This window comes from Mercenaria mercenaria, chromosome 11, assembly GCF_021730395.1.
Source record: "Mercenaria mercenaria strain notata chromosome 11, MADL_Memer_1, whole genome shotgun sequence".
Classification (NCBI taxonomy): domain Eukaryota; kingdom Metazoa; phylum Mollusca; class Bivalvia; order Venerida; family Veneridae; genus Mercenaria; species Mercenaria mercenaria.
In genome coordinates this window covers 60,758,539-60,779,861 of record NC_069371.1, presented here as the reverse complement: position 1 = coordinate 60,779,861, position 21,323 = coordinate 60,758,539, and the positions used below count along the sequence as shown (strand labels likewise).

Sequence of the window (21,323 nt, the reverse complement as noted above, 5' to 3'; positions counted from 1 at the left end):
CTTACTGGGTCAGAATCCCCCATAAGTAACCCACTAGCACAAGATCTCGTCCTGCAAACGACTAGTTAGACTAAAAAATAAAAATAAAGTCCTGAAAACTTTGAATCTCTAGTGACCAAAAGAATTCTAATTACTCGATTAATTTCTCAGTTATTATCAAACTTTAAGCAAAAAGTTAAGATGAAGTGAGTTGACCATCTGCAGGTTGGGAGAACTACAATAACTGTTGAAATATTTTTTATTTTTATTTTGGTAAAGTAATAGTTAAATATTTACATATATGATGAAATAGTGATTTTTCAATCTGATTTGCTTATGTTGTTATTTGCATAGTCATTATTGTCGTGAAATTTCAGATTTTCAGCTATCCGATGAAATTACTAAAGACTAAAGTACTAAATACCTTTTATTTTATATGTGCCTTCTGATATTCAATGTCATTTAAGGCCTAGGAATAAATAGTTCATCTTTTCAGCGCGCACCTATTCCGTTCCGTACCCCGATTACTATAGAATATAGGCCAAAATTCATGTTATACAGCTCATAAAGCATGTCCTTAAAGGCGCTCGCTCGTACTTTTTTCCAATAATAGATTTTGATGAAATGTTCTGTACTACAAGAACATGTAATTAAATGATGCATTGAAAAAAGAAATAAGAATACTACGTCACCAGCTTTTTTTTATTTTATTTGCTATTTTTAACATTTTTCAAAATTCCCATTCTCCTAAAATATATTTCAGTAAAGTACAATAAACAGCATAATTTGATGTCTAAGCGTTTTCATAACGGAAAACAATATATCTAGTGGAAACATGCTGAGAGAAATCAAAAGAAAATTATTTTATAAAAAAGGAATACTTGTTCAGTAGACCCAAAGGGTATTTTTGCACATTTTTGTCGATCTTAAGTTGGTATTTCACATAATAGAAAGAAAGCAAACTCTGCACATGTATTTGGTTATGTCTACCTAATCTAAAACAAAAAGAAAATTGATAGGTCACCATATAAGATTGGCTTAAACAAATTACAACGAGGTGAGGTGTGGCCCGCATCCTTTACCTTTAACATATTGATCTTAAAAGCAATAGGATTTATCCATTCCATTTAGAAAATTACCACACTAAGTTTTGAAGCGTGCAGGTTAAAGGCTTCTCGGCAAATGCTATGGAAACTCTTTCAGTGTTTGAGCAAATAACCTAGATATATATCAAATTATCAAACGGCGGATTTCTTAATAAGCGGATTTTTACGTGTTTCTGAAGTATTTTAATGTCATAGAACGATGTAGGTTTCCGCCTTTCTCCGAACAAAACCTATAGTTCAGGAATACGGATGTATGATATGGGTTCGGTATGGGATTAGATACAATCAAATTGGCATGGTGTTTGGGTAAATATCGACCCGTCCGAAAAAACTACCGCGAGCGCCTTTAAACATTCCTTCGTAGGTAAAGTATGATTTAAATCTTATCCGGGTGGTTAAACATGATCAAAGTGAACCAGGAAGTGAAATGACAATATCAGTTAGTTAGATTTTATATTGTTTTATTTAAAGACGCGTGAAATAGTTTCTGCTATTATGTCGAGTTTCAAGGTCTATGGCACTGTTCTGATTTGTCTTTTTTTAAATGGACTTTTGGCACAACAAACAGTAACAGAACAGCACCTAAACGGACCATTGACTAACATGAAAGTTTTTGAGAACAAAGTTTATATTGGTGGAACAGATGTGATTTATATTCTGAATGACGATTTGAGTGTTAATCAGACCGGAAGTACGTGTAACAAGACTGTACCTAAATGTAGAAATGTGAACAAAGTTTTGCTGCTAAATACGTTTAAGCGTGAAGTGTATGTATGTGGCACCGGTATGGAGGGATTTTGCGACTCAAGACCAATGGATGCTGTAGGAACAGTCGTACAGAGTTTAAAGTTAAAAATATCAACAGACTTCAAAAGGCCCGCAGAAGGTTTGATCACAAGTAATGGTTACATAATGATGGCAGTGACATATGGCCAAGGCATTACTATCCACATCGAAGATAACGTTATGACTTACAAATATTGTATAAGTACACGGACGACATCATCTGGATTAGTAGCAGGAAAACAAAGTCGATTGTTACTTTACGTTGAAAATTTAAATGACTATGTCATTTACTATAGATCATCATTTCAAGCAGAAGGGTACAGTTATTTTCTGACAAATCAGAAAGAATTTGTTGGCAGTTCAAATTACGTCACAAAACTTGTGCGAATTTGTCAAAACGATAATTACTACAGTTCATATACAGATATTTTTGTAAACTGTGAGCACAACGGGAAAAAATACAATTTGCTTCAAGATGCCATTCTCATTGATCCACCCTCCGGACAGAACAGCTCTGAAAGTATATTTGTAGGAGCCTTTACACAGGGCAATGATCCCGAGAGTCCAGCTGGTGACACTGTATTATGTTTAACAAAACTTGAAATGTTCAATAACAAAATTATGGAAGCTATAAGGAAACATGCACTAACATGTGACGATCAGAGTGACGAAAACAGATATCTACCCGATTATAAAAAAAATCGATGTATAAGTGTAAGTATAAAGAATTACAAGAGCGTTTGAAATAATAAAAAATCCCCTTGTAACACCGAATACATTTAATCTCTTTCAATATATATTTCTCCATGACTTTGCCTTCAAACTGAAAAATCGAGCAGTTTCTAGCTAGGTAGCTATCGCGATACTTAAAATATTCTCAAGATAAAGGAAGTTTTCTGAAAAGATGACCTTAGCAGCCGAAACTTTCATTGAAATATTTTTTTTTGCGATTCAGTTGCGATTGATATTTTATGACTTGAAAGACAAAAATACAAAATAACATTTAAGAAACTACATATTAAGTATTGTTATGGTAAAAATGACTTTTTCAGTTTTGTACGAAATGTCCCTTCTTTTACATACTTTGTGTAACTAAAAGTGCATGTCAGTTATGGAAAACCTCTTAAAACTGAAATAAACATCCAGGTGATAATACCCGGAGGCAACAGATATCGACATCGCAATGCCGGTCACCCGTTACCAATACCATATAGCTGTTGTCTTCCCTGATATCGATCTTCTGCCATATCGGTCATGAGGTCAATTCTTCCTAATGTATTTACAATATTATCAGGATTTTTAGCTCGTCTGATTTTTGGAAAAGAAATCTACGAGGTATTGGTGTCACTTGATCGTCGGCGTCGGCGTTGGTTAAAATTTTTTGTTTAGGTCCACCTTTTCTAAACAACTGTAAGAGCTACAGCTTTGAAACTTTGCTTACCTGTTTAAAATCATAAGGTGATTGTGTAGACACAGAATCATAACTCTGATATGCACTTTGTCAAAATTATGGCCCTTTTTGTAGTAAAAAATTTGAGTTCTTTGTTTTTCTTATATCCACCTTTTTCTAACAAACTATATGAGCTACAGCTTGGGAACTTTCAATACTTGTTTATCATTATTAGGAGACTATGTAGGCCAAGAACTACGTATATATATTTCTAACCTGCATTTTGTCAGAATTATGGTTCTTTTTGTACTTAGAAATTCCGAACTGTACCTCTTTCCTTACAAACAGTCTAGCACTTGCAGACATGGCATCGGTAGGCGGTGCTCTTGTTTGTGTGTTTGTGGCAGTGCCTAAAACTGCCATTTATTAGCTAGATAGTTTTCGCCATTTTTTTGAAAAATAATCTAGATATTTCGAACTTTTCGGAAAGTTTATCACATTGTAAATTATCGTCATAGCTACCTAGAAAAGCATGAAAGTTTTATGCATTTACGCGAAATTTTGCGCTAAAACATAGATAAATATTTATTAAATATCATTTATGTTTTGCTGAAATGGTTTAAAAATGCGCAAATTTCCATAACAGTTTACAAAATTATCGTGATAGCTATATGGCTATCTCGTGCAAGAAATATGCCACAATAGTTTCTAAGGTATTTTTGTTTAAATTCAATGTCCTAATAATAACATATGGGTATTATTACGCTTGATATGTTACGTGGCTAATATTGCTCTCAGTATGCAAGGTTCATATTTCAATTGATATGAATGATACTGAACACAAAAGTAGAGCAGCGCTTCTTTCATCTACCTACGTTATAATCATCAAGTACGTTATGATAAGTGGAGACCAATTATTTTCCGATATGTTTGCGTTACAAAATTCTGTCATGCACCTAAACTTCCCAATATAAAAATAGTTGTGTTTATCTTCATATTTATTGCAAAACTGCCTTTGTTTCATTGAAAAAGTTATCCTTGTTATTTTCCCACGAACGTCATATTACACACTGTTAACAATGAGGATACGATTGTAGTGTATCCATAATAGTGTATTACTATGTATTACACTTAGGGTGACAATCACGAAACACTAAACTTCAGAATAGTTTGGTTAATTAGCTTTCTAGATTCCCTAACGCGTATGCGGGTAACATTGGTGGTTTCTGGCACTGGCATCTACCGGACGTTGACCATTGGAAGCATACACTGTAGTTTTGTTTGTTTATTTAGCCTGTTTTAAACGCCTTTTTGCAGCAGCTTTCAGTTATGCTACCCTGAACCCCAGCGTTCGATTTAGTCTGTACCAGTACAAACCTATTTCCCCCATGTAAATGCCAACTTCACTACATAAATCAGCGGTGAAATACGAATAATGATTTAAATTAGAATGTCTTTTATCGAGTCGTCGCAGAAAATATATGTCTCACCTAGGATCGAACTCACAAAGCTGCGATCCGTAGATCTTTGCTTTCCCTACTGAACAAAGTGAACAGGCAGACGTTGACCATATGTGTGAATATAAGAGGAAACAAAACTGTAAAAATAAGATTAATTGCAATTTTATAACTTACAGTTTTATTAACTACATTCTGTTTGGTATCAAGTCAACTCGTTCCCCAGTCAACTCGTCCCCGATTTGGTCATTTCGTCCACAAAAATTGGTCATTTCGTCCCCCTCATGATAAAATTTGGTCAACTTGTCCCCATTTTGGTCAACTCGTCCTCCTTCCGGTCAATTCGTCCCCCTTTTAGTAATTTTGTCCCTCTAAATATTTTAGGCATTTTTGCTTTTTTACGGTATGTTTGACTTTGAAAATTGGTATTTAAAATCATCGTGAGTATTGAACGAGTTATATTGGAAATGGTTAACTTTAAATAATACGTTCGGATAAAATCATAAAAGAAATATACTGAAAATATAAGACAATTTACTGAAATAAAATAAAACAATAAATACAATGCCTTTGGTTATAAAAATATAATATGATAGAAATCTAATTAACTGTTTAAAAGTCATAGTAAGAAAAGAGATCAATAAATCCTCATCCCTGGTCATAATAAAAGTAAGTTTTAATTAGAAATAATAAAAAAAATAATTAAACAACTGACATATGTCACATATGTATTACTAAAGATAACCAAAATGCTTTATATTCATTGAAATAAAAAGAAATACTTTAAAAGTCGGGTGACAGGGGTTTCTAAAAAAGTTATCATGCACTAAATGTACAATATTTGCTTCTGTTTCGATCATGCATTAAATTGACAGCATTTGCTTCTGTTTCAATCATGCATTAGATGTACAGTATTTGCTTCTGTGTCGATCATGCATTAAATTGACAGTATTTGCCACTGTTTCGATCATGCATTAGATGTACAGCATTGATTCTGTTTCAATCATGCATTAAATTGACAGTTTTTGCTTCTGTTTCGATCATGCATTAAATTGACAGTATTTGCTTCTGTTTCGATCATCTTCTGTTTCGATCATGTATTAAATTGACAGTATTTGCTTCTGTTTCGATCATGCTTTAAATTGACAGTATTTGCTTCTGTTTCGATCATGCATTAGATGTACAGTATTTGCTTCTGTTTCGATCATTAAAAATCGTTGATTGGGCTGATTGGAAAGTATATTTAAGTGGTATTCAATTGCTTCTGTTTCGATCATGCATTAAATTGACAGTATTTGCTTCTGTTTCGATCAGCTTCTGTTTCGATCATGTATTAAATTGACAGTATTTGCTTCTGTTTCGATCATGCTTTAAACTGACAGTATTTGCTTCTGTTTCGATCATGCATTAGATGTACAGTATTTGCTTCTGTTTCGATCATTAAAACTCGTTGATTGGGCTGATTGGAAGGTATTAGTGGTATTCAATTGCATGAGAAGTAGTTGATTGACCGAATGAAATGTGTCAAAATTTTCTTCTAGTAGTGTTTAAATTTTGATATAGGATCAGCTATGAGGTTCCTGTATGGGTACATTTTCATGTTCATCTTAAAAGTGAATACGGTACAAAATGTGATAAAAATAAAGTAATGTTTGGAATGATTTTGTGAGGCCCTAACATTTTAACATTATTTTATTTTAGGAACAAGATTTTAACAACGCGTACGAACATTTCGTTTGTAACAGAAACCTTCCAGCTTATGGATATGTAATAGGCAATGTGACAGTTAGTTTGACTCAAGGTTACAATGTTGGAGCAAACCATGGTGTTATAACAGCTCTTCATGGAACACTTATCGGCAGTAACAACCTAGTTTTGATGACAGGTACATCCGAAGGCCAGGTTTTGCAGGTAATTGCATATATATTTTATGTAAACTTAATACATTTTGAATTGAACGTTGTTTTTGTAAAGCATGTGACTGTCTTTAATGCATAATAAGTGAATACGTAGCTAGTCTGACCAATAAAATTGAATCATGCCAAATACGGTACCTAGTGTATTTGAGAATTATTGAAGTTTGGCAATATGTTAGTAAATTGCTGTTGGCTTTGAATTAACCCTTGTCTTCTTTTGCACAACCAGTAGTAATGTTAGTCGTTAATTTACAAAATCATGTCTCACCTAACATGAATATGACTTGTCCAGAGCAAACACCATCGAGTCAAGAAAGGATCTTTTTTATTTTTTTTCAAACAGTGAACAGTGACATTTAAACACGAAACAGTATAATGGATTTGCATATATAATGTTTGTTTAATGTAAAGAACTAAACACAGGAAACAGACCAGACCATAATGAAATAAATGACACGATGTCCGTTATTATCCCCCGCCGATGAAATCGGGAGGGGGCGGGGATATTGAAATGGCGTTGTCCGACCATACGTCCGTGCGTGTGTCCGTCCGTCCGCAGCCATTTCTCAACAAGTAGCAGGTAGAATTTCATAAAACTTGAAATAAACATGAACAAACATACTACGATGATGCCCGTCAAGTTCTTTTTGGATTGGTCAATTTCCCTGAGAGTTATTGCCTGTGATTTAATGAAACTTCCACGTCCGGAGCCATATCTAGGAAGTGGTTGGGAATATTTAAATAATACGTCATAAACATGTTCAGCACAATGAGGTTCTGCGGCCTATTTCAGTTTCATCGAGATTGGCCAAGTAACATCAAAGTTATGGCCCTTAGAAGTTTCTTGTGATAACTATATAGGGTACTATAAATATGGCAATTTCCGCTTCATAACTTGTGATATATTTGACCTAGAATTATGAAACTTAAATAAATTGAATTTAGAACACCATTATGTGGTTGTGCACACAAAATTTTGTCCGGATCCCTTTATTAACTTTAGAGTTATTGCCCTTTAATTGTTTAAAAATCCAAAGATTTGTACATAACAAATCAACCAATTGGTTGAATTTCATTAAACTTCTTTCATTCTTTTCCATGAACATTTATTATAAACATTGTGTACCCACACCTGGTCACCACCTTGCCTTGGTCACCTCCCCCCCCCCCACACACACCCTTCCCCCATTTTTTTTCATTTATTTTTAAATTCTTTTTTCAAATCTTCCATGAATATTTATCAACATGCAAAGTTGTACCGTTCCCCCATCTCACTCCTCCACCCAGTCATGCCCACCACCCTGATCATGCATACCCCCACCACCCCATGTTTAATTTTTTTTTTAATTTTTAATTTTCCATCAATATTTATAATCAACATGTGAAGTTTTATACCCTCACCCGGTCACCCCCGCTGCCCTCCCCCCCCCCCCAAAAAAAAAAAAATACAAAAAAAACACATTCATTTTCTGTTAAAATGATTTTGACTAATGAAATTATTTGCTTCTTTGTAACATCTTTAACTTTTTGTCTGATGTATTTTTTTCCATTCCTCACCAACCCTTTTGGCGGGGGATATCAATTCATCGAATTTGCTTGTTAATATAAAAATACTGGTGAACGCACTCACACAGGCTTCGACAAAGCTAAGATAAAGCACAACAAAGAGACAACAAGGGCAAAATGAACAAAGGAACATAATGGTAGGACAGTGGCAAAACACCAGTTGGGAACTCAAACCGGTATATGGTTGGGCGTACTTCGCTTAACTCGGGGCTTTAGGCTATTTGAAAAGACGAAAGTGTAAAGTAAATTATATATTTAATAAAAAAGTTTACTGATCTTTATGAATATATCTTATAATTTTTAAAATTATTGATATTAACAAATTGGACGGCCATCCTTGATAATATTAGGTTATTTAACATTGTTCTATAGTGTACAGTACAATGTTAAATAACCTTTTTATTCTATATCTATTTTATCTTATCATAATAATAGTTTAAATTAAAAATGTTTCACTGAATATTGTATTCCTGCCTTTTCTAGTTTTTCCCAGCTTGGCATGAGTGCAAATATATATTATACAGAACAATGTTAGACCTTAAATAACCTTTTTATTCTATATTTATTTCTTTTCATACGTAATATGCGTAATTCATTGAATGTTGTTTTTTTCTGCGTATCATCATTAAAAAAGGTATATGGTGCAACCTCCCTACAACAGCCATTTGGCGATTTGGGTGGTAATAATACTTGGCTGAGATATTATGCCCACAAACATTGTCAGCAAGTTTGGTAAAGATCGGATGAAAATTGTTCGACTTAAAAGAGCGGACGGACAAGGCTAAATTCCCCGTTTTTTTGAGTAATTAAAGGACTATAAACAAAGAGTGCCTGGTACAATTTGGCTGGTTGTCGAAATTTGCCGAGATGTAATGCCCACAAACATTGTCAGCAAGTTTGGTAGATCCGACGAAAAGTGAATTATAGAGCAGACATGTTTTGGATGCTGACCGCCCGTCCGCTGTCAGTCATAATCTTCTCCATTTTGTTTCTTAACCGTTAAATGAAAACTGCTGAGGTAGCTATTCAGACAGTCAGGGCTGATACCAATTTCTAGGTTTCGTCCGGAACGGCTTCTTTTAGCGACTTTTCAAATATTCCAACATCTGATGATCGTTTTTATTGTATTTTTAAGTTTTTGATTATTAACGAATGTTTTAATATCTAAATCCGATAGCATTGTTATCTCTTGAATCGTTTTTGTGTGTTGTAAACCAAAAAAAAAAACCAACTCAAATTAAATCCAGATTTCAAGACGCATAATCAAACTCTGTACATAGAGCGTCTACTTCATCCGATTTTCATTCGGAACATTTTCACGCGTTTCGGGCTTTATCGTATGTTTAACATGGGACTGTTGAACCGTCCAAATACAGAAAATACAGGATTTTTTTGTACGCGCGTGCGTCCAAATACAGAAAATACAGGATTTTTGTACGCACGTGCATCCAAATACCGTAATATATTGTACGGTCACGTGTTGCAAATGAACGTTCGCGATTGGATAGATAAAATAGGTATAGAATAACATAGTATATTTCTGCTTGCCTAAACCCAATATGTTTTATTTAAGGATATTGTACACACCAACAGCTGGCAGCTGATAAAGTTAAGTCAACTGCACGCTCTGCTGTCGTTATCTAATATCTTTGATAAAATATAAACGGCAATTTTATACATTACATTTTGCAAGCTGAACTTACAGCCTGATTCAAACCGATTAGAACTGTATAACACCTTTGATGCCGATGCTGGTGTGCGGATTCAAGGAATTCATCAGTACACTGACGACAAATTGTTTGTTATGAGCAACAGGAAAGTAAGTGAAAACAACGGAAATGCTTTCTGTGAAAAACAACGGAAATGCTTTCTGTGAAATACACGTTATGATAAGATACAGAATAGCTTCGAATAAACATGTCAGGTTGGTAACGTATGTTTAGGGTCGTTCAGAACATGTGTAATATATTGAGTGTTAATAAACACTTAACACAGGTATCAGAAGTATCATTGAGATATAATTATAATGAGGTACATCTCAGCGGTCTTATATTTAAGTGAAGTGTAGTATATGGTTTTAACAATCACATATTGTTTTATCGATTATTTTTGTTTGATTCAAGGTCGCACCGACACATTTATAGACCATATGGCGACTTTCCAACTATGATTGTAGAGGAAGAACCACGTGCCGCTCCATGCATTATTTGGCATGAGCTGGCACCTGGCTAGAACCACCTACCTTCCATAAGCCAACTGGATAGCTTTTTTACATGAAGAGTTCAACGCCCCGAGTGAGGCTCGAACCAAATCGATGAGGGGCAAGTGTTTTGAAGTCAGAGACCTTAAACACTCGGTCACGGTGCCCCTTTGTTTAATCGAAGACAGGCAGATATGACAATATTATAATATGTTTGAGAACAGTGGTAGAGTAGAAATGCGTATGTATAAAGCCACATGTACGATATCTAAAGGACCTACAAGAAAAAAGATGCGCTTCCTGTTTATCGGTTTTGTAATGTCTCACACGACAAATACAAAACAACCATATGATATGTCCTCAGCAGCTTTTGCTGTCTCAATTGTTGTAGCTGTCATTTTAAATATATTATATAGGTGATGATGTTTGCTAGTTCCAACTGTTCGGAATTCAAAACTTGTTCTGAAACAATGTCAGCAAAAAATCCTCTTTGCGGTTGGTGTGTACGAAACAACAGGTAAGTGGAATACATCTATATTTCGGAACCAAATGCCCCCAAGACGCGTATGGTGTTCTTTTAAATCTTTTTTTATGACACTGCTACATAAGTAAACCTCTTTTCACGATAAATAATCATTTTTATCTTTCTTTCTCTGTGGTTAAACTTTACACCAAGAACAGTCATTTTTCAGCTTAAGATAACCATAAATTATGTCTATAATTTAAGTGTCACGCAACGCTAAAATTTGTAAAATTTTAATTGTATTCGCTAAAATCTTCAAACGTTTGCATAATTCTTTATAATATTTAGAAAGTGTATAAACTTACACATTTGGAAAGGTCTTTTAAATGTCTAAACATGACTGAGCAGCTTATAACTACAACACGATATAGATCATTAACCACTACCCCGCTGAATTTCTTAAATGGATTGATCTATCATTCAATTTGCGCAGTACCATCTGTTATTTGAAGGGGTGTTCAGTGATGTGCAGGTTGATATTGGTCTGCACTGGTCGCAAAAGCAGAATCACTTGCAACCAGCAAGCTGAAAGTTTAAAGGAATAAAATAGCTGACACATCATCAGATTTGCAGCTTGGAGTAATTCCCCATATCATAATGTATACTGCATTTTATACATTTTTAGCTGCTTTAGGGAACTGTGTCACACATTTCTTACAAACTATTTTACGACTTCTGTATGGCTACGGAAGTTAACAATATATAAGTGATAGAAGTAAATTGTTCACTTGGGTAGTACTATCCGAAAGATACTGGAAAACATAACAGTACATGAGATTAAACCATGCAGTGAATCTTCTGTAAATAAAGATTCCGTTTATGACCTATATTTTTTGTACATTGAAATCTTTAGAATCACTCTGAATATTTCCAGTTTGAAGCATAGATACTTAATTCATTTTTTGAAGACCTACTCATAATTGCATAACATTTCGTTATATCTAACCACGTGTGTGTACTTGCTACCAAATGAAAGAAAAACACAAATTTAAATTTGTTAAATTAATGACGTTCACTTGATGCATTAATCAGATCAGCAAACACCAATAGTCGAAATATTTTACTTACATTTGCTTGGGTCTATTTAAAAAGTTTTGAGACCAGAGCGGCATAAACGATACCTTAGGTGTTCACCAAAGAACTTAAGGATGTTTTATTATGTGCCAGTGAGACTAACATCAAATGATCTTGCATATGTTATTCGAGAAAAAATAAAACATATTATGTCGTTTAAAACATATGTACAAAACAACCTTACGGAGTGAAAGACTACGATATTACTAATAATGTTGTAAAGTCACCCGTCCTGTGACTTGACTTAGAGAATGACGGCATTTAAAAGTACTATATATTCTACATATAAAGAGTTTGTTAGTCCGTCAGGTTTTAGAGAAGAGCTATTCGTCAGTGTTTACCTCATTCATTTCAGACCGAAACATGGTCAGCCACTTCTTCTAAATCAAACCTTAGAACTTGTACGTAATAGGTGTACAATTAATGTTATATCAAACACTTTACATAGAACAATATTATTATTCACAATAACTTTTGCCAAAAACATTGAAATAGTGTACGTTAATAAACGTGGTTCAGTGTAAATGCAATTAATTAAAATTTGAATTTAAGATCAACGAGGAAGAATGATTGTTCCAATGCTACCAACCATTGGCTGTCTTCACTTGAAGAATGCGTATCAATCTTCATTCAGCCAACTGGAATTTCTGTCTCCCAAAACAAGTCAAACACTAATGTAAGTTAAAAGACTTCAGCTGTGTTTTAATCAAATGTTAGGAATGTTCATATGTGAAAACGACTTTTTCATCGTAATTGCTTGTATGTAATGTAAATGTTAAAAGCCTAGTAAACTCGATCACTTATAAAGTAAGATTACATGGTATATCTATCATAGTGACAAATGATTAGAATAACAATAGAAGGTAAATTTTTTGAAATCTTTCAGAATTTGATTCTATTTCATCAAAATATAATTGATTGCAATGTTTACTTAATTGTTTTGTCGGCATACTGGCTGTAGGTATTTTAATAGTCTAAATTTCTACTTCTTTTGTTAAAGATAACAATAACATCAACAAACCTTCCATCTACGGTAAATGGCGATATTTACCAGTGCAGATTCGATGTAGCAATCGAAAAAGAAACATACAGTGCACTGGCTTCACGACTTAATCAGTCTAGTTTTACATGCTCTACACCAACCATCAAAGGTAAGATTCTATGCTTTACCATTCCGAAACTTTCTTTCTTTCGCACTCACCAAAAGTCGGTTTCTCGTCTGATATACTTTGCATCCATTTTGTGCATGAAATGTAAAACTATTTGAAAGTTTTATATAATGCTATATAATACGCTTTATTCAGTCGAATGTCTTTCATTTGGGTTTTCATTTCAGCGATGTTGGGTATTTACAGAAAAGCTGTAATACATAGTAAACTATAAGATATATACTGTCTTTTTGTAGGTCATACCAAAGCAAAGATTGAGTTAGTGCTAATTCCTCCTTCAGGGCAGCATGTCGTACTTTCATGGACATCGTTCCTTTTCTATGTGTGTGCCAATTTCAAAAGGTATGGTTTAGTTTTCTGTCAGGGAATATATTCTTTGCACAGATAATTATGTATTCTAATATTCATGTACCAATGTTTGGGAAAATATGTTTTATACCTTTCAAAAGAAATCAAACTGTTTTACTTTCACACATTGCAAAACTGTTTGCAAATCTCAGGCCCAGTTGGAAATGTTCTTATCTTTTCCAGTCATTGGTATATACTACTATCATGGAGTGGCCTAACAAAGCAATAAGACACGTTTTTCTTGTCCAAGGTATATAACTAAGTCAGGATTTACCTTATCACGAACATTTAAGATGCGAAAATAATTGAACATAAATCATTATTTACAATATTCACTGATTACTAGTAACTGAAACATTAAATTAAGCTTTGAAAATAACATTTTGTTTAAAACACGAGTCAGTTCTCAACAATGAAAGATGATGATCTGTTGTACTAAAATGTAAAAAAAATGAGAAACCAATATAATTGTATCGTACTATAAGTATAAACAAGAAATATCTTTAAAAATGATGGTCGGCGAATTGTAATAAGGAAAGAAGTTTATGAATTTTTCATCTAACATTCATCTTTCATCTAACATTTTTCAAATTGCAAAACTAAACACCGCACTTTAACAATTTAAATGGTTCTCTTTAAGTTTTTCTCAAAGGTTTCGTAGGTTTGCAATTTTGTTTCGTTTATCCTTAGACGAAAAATTACAGCAGTAGTTTGATGAAGATTCATGAAGCGGTTCATGAGAAGAGGTCATTAAACGTGTTTATATTTTTAGCTAAATTGGTCCCTATCCCCATTTGTAACAAAATAGCAGGAGACCTTACGATATTGTTACACATCGAGTTTGATAAAAATCCATTACATTTTAGTGGTTAATGCGAAGAAAGGCATATCTACTTTTAGCTATAGTGGTCCCTAATAGGGCCCAAGTTCCTATATAAATAAATTTGGAAGAGGACCTTATAATGATGCTCCAGACCAAGTATGATAAAGATCCACCAAGCTGTTCATGAGACGCTGTATAAAGGCATTTCTAGTTTTAGCTCTAGCAGCCCCTAAAAGGGGTTAAATGTCCCAGCTGAACAAAGTTGGCTGCGGGCCTAATAAAGATGCTACAAATCAAGTTTGATTAGAATACATGGGAAAAAATCAATTAAAGGATTATTTTATTTATTATTTTTATTTATTTCTAAAATAGGCCAACTGATCCCGCTTTAACAAATGCATATTCGCTATTCATGAATCTTTGGACAATGACGTCACACCTATAAAAAAGTGAAGGTCAAGCAAAACATACAATTGTAATTATTTCAATATTTCTGTTTCATAAGCAAAGTTTGACCGTAGTCATATCACATAGATAAACTGTATGCAGCGTACCTTCATTCAGTGTAATGAGATTCAGTCATTATATAGCATATATATAATAAAACAGATTTCAACTGAGTTCAATATTTGCATACCATACTAAAGAAAAATATTCATATATAATAAATCAGTTAGATAATTTATAACAAATATATCAAAGCAAACAAGTACTCATTTTAATATGCAATCTGAATAAGTCACAAAAGCAAGAAACCTTTTCATATACAGACGACTATTGTAACAAGGGAAATCTTTTAAAAAGCGCTTATCTACATAAAAGACTCTTATCACATCCTTATTCATGTGATACGCAGATCGTATTCAGCTCTTTCTTTAATTTGATATATGTTGGTATTTGAACAGGTTTTTATCATATTTATTAAACTTACTTATCATTTTGAGATATATCAATATTCTTGCTAAATATACTGAGCCAAAGTTAGCTTTAAAACTGTGAACAGCGTCGTTTAGGATAAACGCTTTGTCTACATTTCACTCAGCGTAGCACAATCAACAGAGTGAAAGAAATTGACACTCTCGTCCAATCAGGCAGAGTGTTGCATAAATCTTCCATTTTTGATAAATTATCTATAATGCGTTATCAAGTAGTTTGATTTGCAAACTGAAGTCACGTGGCATAGGTAACGAAAACGAATTTAGACGGCGTCGCCGAAAAATATATCAATGAACCAAAGTAAACAGACAACCGAACAGAAAGGAAAATAAAAAAACAGATCAATTCTAACGCTGAGTATCAAAGTGCTTATGTGATTGTTGCTGTACCAGATCCGGGTATCTCGCCAGACATATATATCCTGTAGTTTTACTTCACGCGGGTGTTTACATATTGAAAAAAATACACTGATTAAAAAACATATATGAGTACAAGCTGGAAAAGACAATGTAGACACGATCTGATGACCTGACACGACCGAAGTAAAAGATGTTAAACTGTTACATTCTCCCGATCAAGTGTAATCTATATCAAATGAACCTACAGATGTTCACTTTAAAGATAATTACAATGGCACGAAAGATACAGTTTATAAGCTTGTTTGACTCTGTGGTGTGGTCAGGGCAGCTGACCAGTAACAAGGTTTTCTTACTCGGTGTATAAAAATTACCACATCAGCTGCTTTTATAGGTGTTCCACACTACATTTTGTAAATGTAGTGTTTTAACTGAAAAACAACAATTGTTAATCACATAATCGTTTGTTATTTTTAAAACCAGTGAAAAATTGTTTTCAATATGACAAAACAGCTTTAAATATGTCTTTTACATCTGGAAGTTGTTGGGAGTGTGTTAACACAACAGGTGTTAAGTGCGAATGGTGTTCAGAAAGTGCGTCTTGTCAGCCGCCATCGTCGCCTTGCATGTCCCAGCCGCCAGCTTCTAAAGTGAGTAGATCTGCATATAACTGAAAAATGTTGTGTCTCTTAAGTTATGACTATTTTTCAGATAAAAGTGTTTATTTCAAACAGATATTTATGTAAATATGGCTATTCCTCAGAAAAGAATGTTTATTTCGAACAGGTAGTAATGTATGTTTGACTATTCTTCAGATAAAAATGTTTATTTCCAACATGTGTAAATGTAAGTATGGCTATTATTCAGATAAAAGTGTTTATGTCGAACATGTGTTAATGTAAGTATGGCTATTATCCAGATAAAAGTGTTTATTTCGAACATGTGTTAATGTTAGTAAGGCTATTCCTCAGATAAAAGTGTTTATTTCGAACATGTATCATTGTAAATATGGCTTTTCCTAAGATAAAGGTGTTTACTTCGAGGTAATAATGTCAGTGTTGCTATTTTGCAGGTAAATGTTTGCCCAAGTGTAATGGACAGCCGAGGGATTCATTTTATACCAAATGGTGTCTTAACTAATGTTTTCTTTCTCGCAAAAAATTTACCTGTTGTAAGTAAATACAAGACATCTCATATGTTTTTGTTTGTTTGGTAGTAAGTTAGCGTAGTTTCAAATTAAATAAACATAAAGTGTATTTAGTTTCAATGTCACATTGATACAGGAGTAAACCATTTATCTTTCGAGTCTCATCTTACAGTTTCGATAGTCCCGCTGAGCCATGGACCACCGGCCGTTGATGGCCAGAATAACATGGAAGAAACTTATTAAAACTCATTTTCAAAATTGAAATTATTTTTGCGGATTTATACAGTTAATTACGGTGGTATGTTTAGGACATATAATTTTTTTTTAGGATTAAACTATCTTGAGCGATCAACATCTTATCTCGTGCGCACGACATCTTATCTTGAGCGATCAACATCTTATCTCGAGCGATCAACATATTATTTTGAGCGATCAACATCTTATCTTGAGCGATCAAGATAATATTTTGAGCGATCAACATCTTATTTCGTGCGCACGACATCTTATCTTGAGCGATCAACATCTTATCTCGTGCGCACGACATCTTATCTTGAGCGATCAACATCTTATCTCGAGCGATCAACATATTTTCTTGAGCGATCAACATCTTATCACGAGCGATCAGCATATTATCTTGAGCGATCAACATCTTATTTCGTGCGCACGACATCTAATCTTGAGCGATCAACATCTTATCTCGAGCGATCAACATATTATCTTGAGCGATCAACATAATTTATTATCTTGAGCGATCAACATCTTATCTTGAGCGATCAGCATCTTATCTCGTGCGCACGACATCTTATCTTGAGCGATCAACATATTATCTTGAGCGATCAACATCTTATCTTGAGCGATCAACATATTATCTTGAGCGATCAACATCTTATCTTGAGCGATCAACATCTTATCTTGAGCGATCAACATATTATCTTGAGCGATCAACATCTTATCTCGAGCGATCAACATATTATCTTGAGCGATCAACATATTATCTTGAGCGAGCAACATCTTATCTCGAGCGATCAACATATTATCTCGAGCGATCAACATATTATCTCGAGCAATCAACATCTTTTCTCGGTCATCTTATCAATATCTATTAAGGACCTTTGTGTGAATTCAGATCATTAGTAAAAACATACGGCTGCCACCTTTTTTGTTTTTATTTAGATTATACTTATAACCGTTTCACATGTTTGCAGGGTTAGAAATTTAAATACAGAAACTGATAAAAAAAGGCAGCAAAAAATCAGTGATGATGCAAAGAAATAAATTTAAGTCCTTGACAAAAAATAGTATGTAGGCTTCAGTATGGAAGCCCTGGAGGGACAATTGATTTCCGTACTTCCCACTTCTGACTTCTAACTTTTGCACTTCTCACTTCCAACTTCTTGACTTCCTAATTCCTACTTCTAACTTCCACACTTCTGACTTCTAACTTCCGCACTTCTGACTTCCAACTTCCCGACTTTCGACTTCTGATTTCCAACTTCCACACTTCTTACTTCCGACTTCTTGACTTCATACTTCCTTCTTCTAACTTTCGCACTTTTGACTTCTAACTTCCGCACTTCTGACTTCCAACTTCCTGACTTCATACCTCCGACTTCCAACTTCCACACTTCTTACTTCCGACTTCCAAAAAAGGAAAGTTGGCAGTCAGAAGTGCGGAAGTTGGAAGTCGGAAGTCAGGAAGTTAGAAGTCAGAAGTGTGGAAGTTAGAAGTCAGAAGTGCGATAGTTAGAAGAGGGAAGTAAAAAGTCAAGAAGTCGGAAGTAAGAAGTGTGGAAGTTGGAAAGCAGAAGTCGAAAGGCAGAAGTTAGAAGTCAGAAGTGCGGAAGTTAGAAGAGGGAAGTAAGAAGTCAAAAAGTCAAAAGTAAGAAGTGTGGAAGTTGGAAATCTGAAGTCGAACGTCAGGAAGTTGGAAGTTAGAAGTGCGGAAGTTAGAAGTCAGAAGTGCGGAAGTTAGAAGAAGGAAGTAAAAAGTCAAGAAGTCGGAAGTAACAAGTGTGGAAGTTTGAAATCAGAAGTCGAAAATCAGGAAGTTGGAAGTCAGAAGTGTGGAAGTTAGAAGTCAGAAGTGCGGAAGTTAGAAGTAGGAAGTATAGGAAGTCAAGAAGTTGGAAGTGAGAAGTGCAAAAGAACAAGTGGGAGGTACGGAAATCAGTTGTCCCTCCAGGGCTTCCATGCTTCGCCCATATATTAAACGATTTTCCTTGTTTTCCCTTAATTCATACATGCAACTTTTCTGCGCGAATTTATCAGTCGAACTGAAATTTGTTGCTTTTCTAACACGCAGTATGCATTATTGGTTATGTTCATTTGATTTTGAAGATAGGATGACCAATTAATGCATTGCTCTCCCAATTGATGTGATAAACTTGTACATGTACTTGTGGGAAGTTTAAATAACAGCGGAATAGGCGGGACCCTAATTAACAAATTGTCCGTATGTTTTACTGATGACCTAAATGCACACACAAAGGGCCTTAATATATATAAATAAGATGTCGTGCGCTCGAGATAAGATGTTGATCGCACAAGATAATATGTTGATCGCTCAAGATAATATGTTGATCGCTCGAGATAAGATGTTGATCGCTCGAGATAATATGTTGATCGCTCAAGATAAGATGTTGATCGTTCGAGATAATATGTTGATTGCTCGAGATAATATGTTGAACGCTCAAGATAATATGTTGATCGCTCGAGATAAGATACTGATTGCTCAAGATAAGATGTTGATCGCTCGAGATAAGATGTTGATCGCTCAAGATAATATGTTGATCGCTCAAGATGATATGTTGATCGCTCGAGATAAGATGTCGTGCGCACGAGATAAGATGTTGATCGCTCAAGATAATATGTTGATCGCTCAAGATAAGATGTTGATCGCTCGAGATAAGATGTTGATCGCTCAAGATAATATGTTGATCGCTCGAGATAAGATGTTGATCGCTCAAGATAAGATGTTGTGCGCACGAGATAATATGTTGATCGCTCGAGATAAGATGTCGTGCTCACGAGATAAGATGTTGATCGCTCAAGATAAGATGTCGTGCGCACGAGATAATTTAATCTTAAAAAAAATAACATATGTCCTAAACATACCACCGTAGTTAATCTTTTCTTATTGAACCAAATGTAATCTTATTAAGAATCTGATATTTCAAAAAGTTTTTAGTAAGTGATGATTTGAAATTTGCCTAACATTGGACAGGTACGAAATACAAATGATTTTGTTTCATGTATTTCAGTCATCAAATGTTAAATACAGCTGTATCATACCTAAAGCGCTAGTCCATGTTCACGCAAACAAGTATGGCAACAATGTATATTGTGGATTAAATGTAAGTTTTTATTATCAAGCCCAGCTGCTTAGTTCAAATACAAGTTGAAAACTGAACAAAGAGTTAACTTGGGAGGTCAGCTAACTAACTGTTAAGTGAGTGTCTTCTTAGTCATATTCAACTGTATATACATGTATATATTAAAGAAAGACAAAATTGCTCCTACAAAAAATGTGATATTCAGTGCATAAAATATGATGGAATACTAAAGACTATATCGAGACCTACCCTATATTCCGTGATCAGTCCTTTCACAATAAGATACTGCTCTTTCCTCTTTGACTCCGTCTGACTGGACAAGTGGACCGCTTTGTAGAAGAAAGTTCTTAAATTCCTTCTGGAATGATCTCCACCAGGCCCTTAATGGCATATCATAAATTACAGACTTATATGGTCTAATATATTTTCTTTTTATTGATGTTTACCAGAGCATTTCTTTGGTTTACATAAATCATTTTGAAACCATAATACGTGTTAGGGATGTAACGTGATGGGAATAACTTTTGGGGACATTAAGAGGGTTAAGAGTGACGATTTATGCACAATCGGTTAAAGGGGACTAAACAACATAATGAGGAGAGATGGAACCTGCAAAAAGTAAGTAAACTCTCTGGTCACAATATCAAGTAAATAAATAGTTTTGTCTTAGCCTCAAAACACATAATCTGAACACAGGTCAATGAATGATCCAGCCCTTGAATTCCCCCAACAAGTTTTGCATACTTACCTCTTATAACTATCCGAACAATGAACAATTCGGACTCCTAATATATAATCAAAATAAGTCTCAAGAACAGACTCAATCAAACCTAGTTTGCTATTATTCTGTTTGCTTGCATTCTATGCTTCCAAAGGACCTTTTTTACAGCTTTTATTAAAAGTAGACAAGACAGAACAGCAAATTAACAAGAAGACACAGCTTTAAACAAGTTAATACTGTAGGTAATAAAACTACAGTTGATCACATCAGACAGTCACGGCGTTCCATAGAGCCTGATAAAAATATCAGCCCTCTCTGATTTTCAGATGGTCTAGGATTTGACTTCACTGACCAAGTATTGTTATCGTAAACTGAACAAATCAAGTTTAGTCTTCTATTATCATTTGTTTCGTTTTGTGTACTGCTTTCACTGGACCTTCTTCAGATTGATTTACCTCCAGAAAACAATATTCTATGTTGCCGTGTGGTGGCCG

General features: G+C 34.4%; 2 protein-coding genes across 2 annotated transcripts in view; one reads left to right on the top strand and one right to left on the bottom strand.

The window, feature by feature from the left end:
* LOC123531750 (CCR4-NOT transcription complex subunit 9-like) overlaps window positions 1–21,323 on the bottom strand; it is a 492,904-nt gene that overhangs the window by 77,547 nt on the left and 394,034 nt on the right. The window lies entirely within an intron of this gene.
* The window catches only part of LOC123531683 (plexin-B-like), a 36,416-nt gene continuing 16,781 nt past the window's right edge, over window positions 1,689–21,323 (top strand). The window contains exons 1-10 of the mRNA XM_053518129.1: window positions 1,689–2,585; window positions 6,420–6,629; window positions 9,894–10,019; window positions 10,817–10,917; window positions 12,550–12,673; window positions 12,998–13,148; window positions 13,403–13,508; window positions 16,171–16,279; window positions 16,702–16,800; window positions 20,037–20,129. Coding sequence (XP_053374104.1) covers window positions 1,689–2,585; window positions 6,420–6,629; window positions 9,894–10,019; window positions 10,817–10,917; window positions 12,550–12,673; window positions 12,998–13,148; window positions 13,403–13,508; window positions 16,171–16,279; window positions 16,702–16,800; window positions 20,037–20,129 — 2,016 coding nt within the window. The remainder of the gene's footprint in view (window positions 2,586–6,419; window positions 6,630–9,893; window positions 10,020–10,816; window positions 10,918–12,549; window positions 12,674–12,997; window positions 13,149–13,402; window positions 13,509–16,170; window positions 16,280–16,701; window positions 16,801–20,036; window positions 20,130–21,323) is intronic.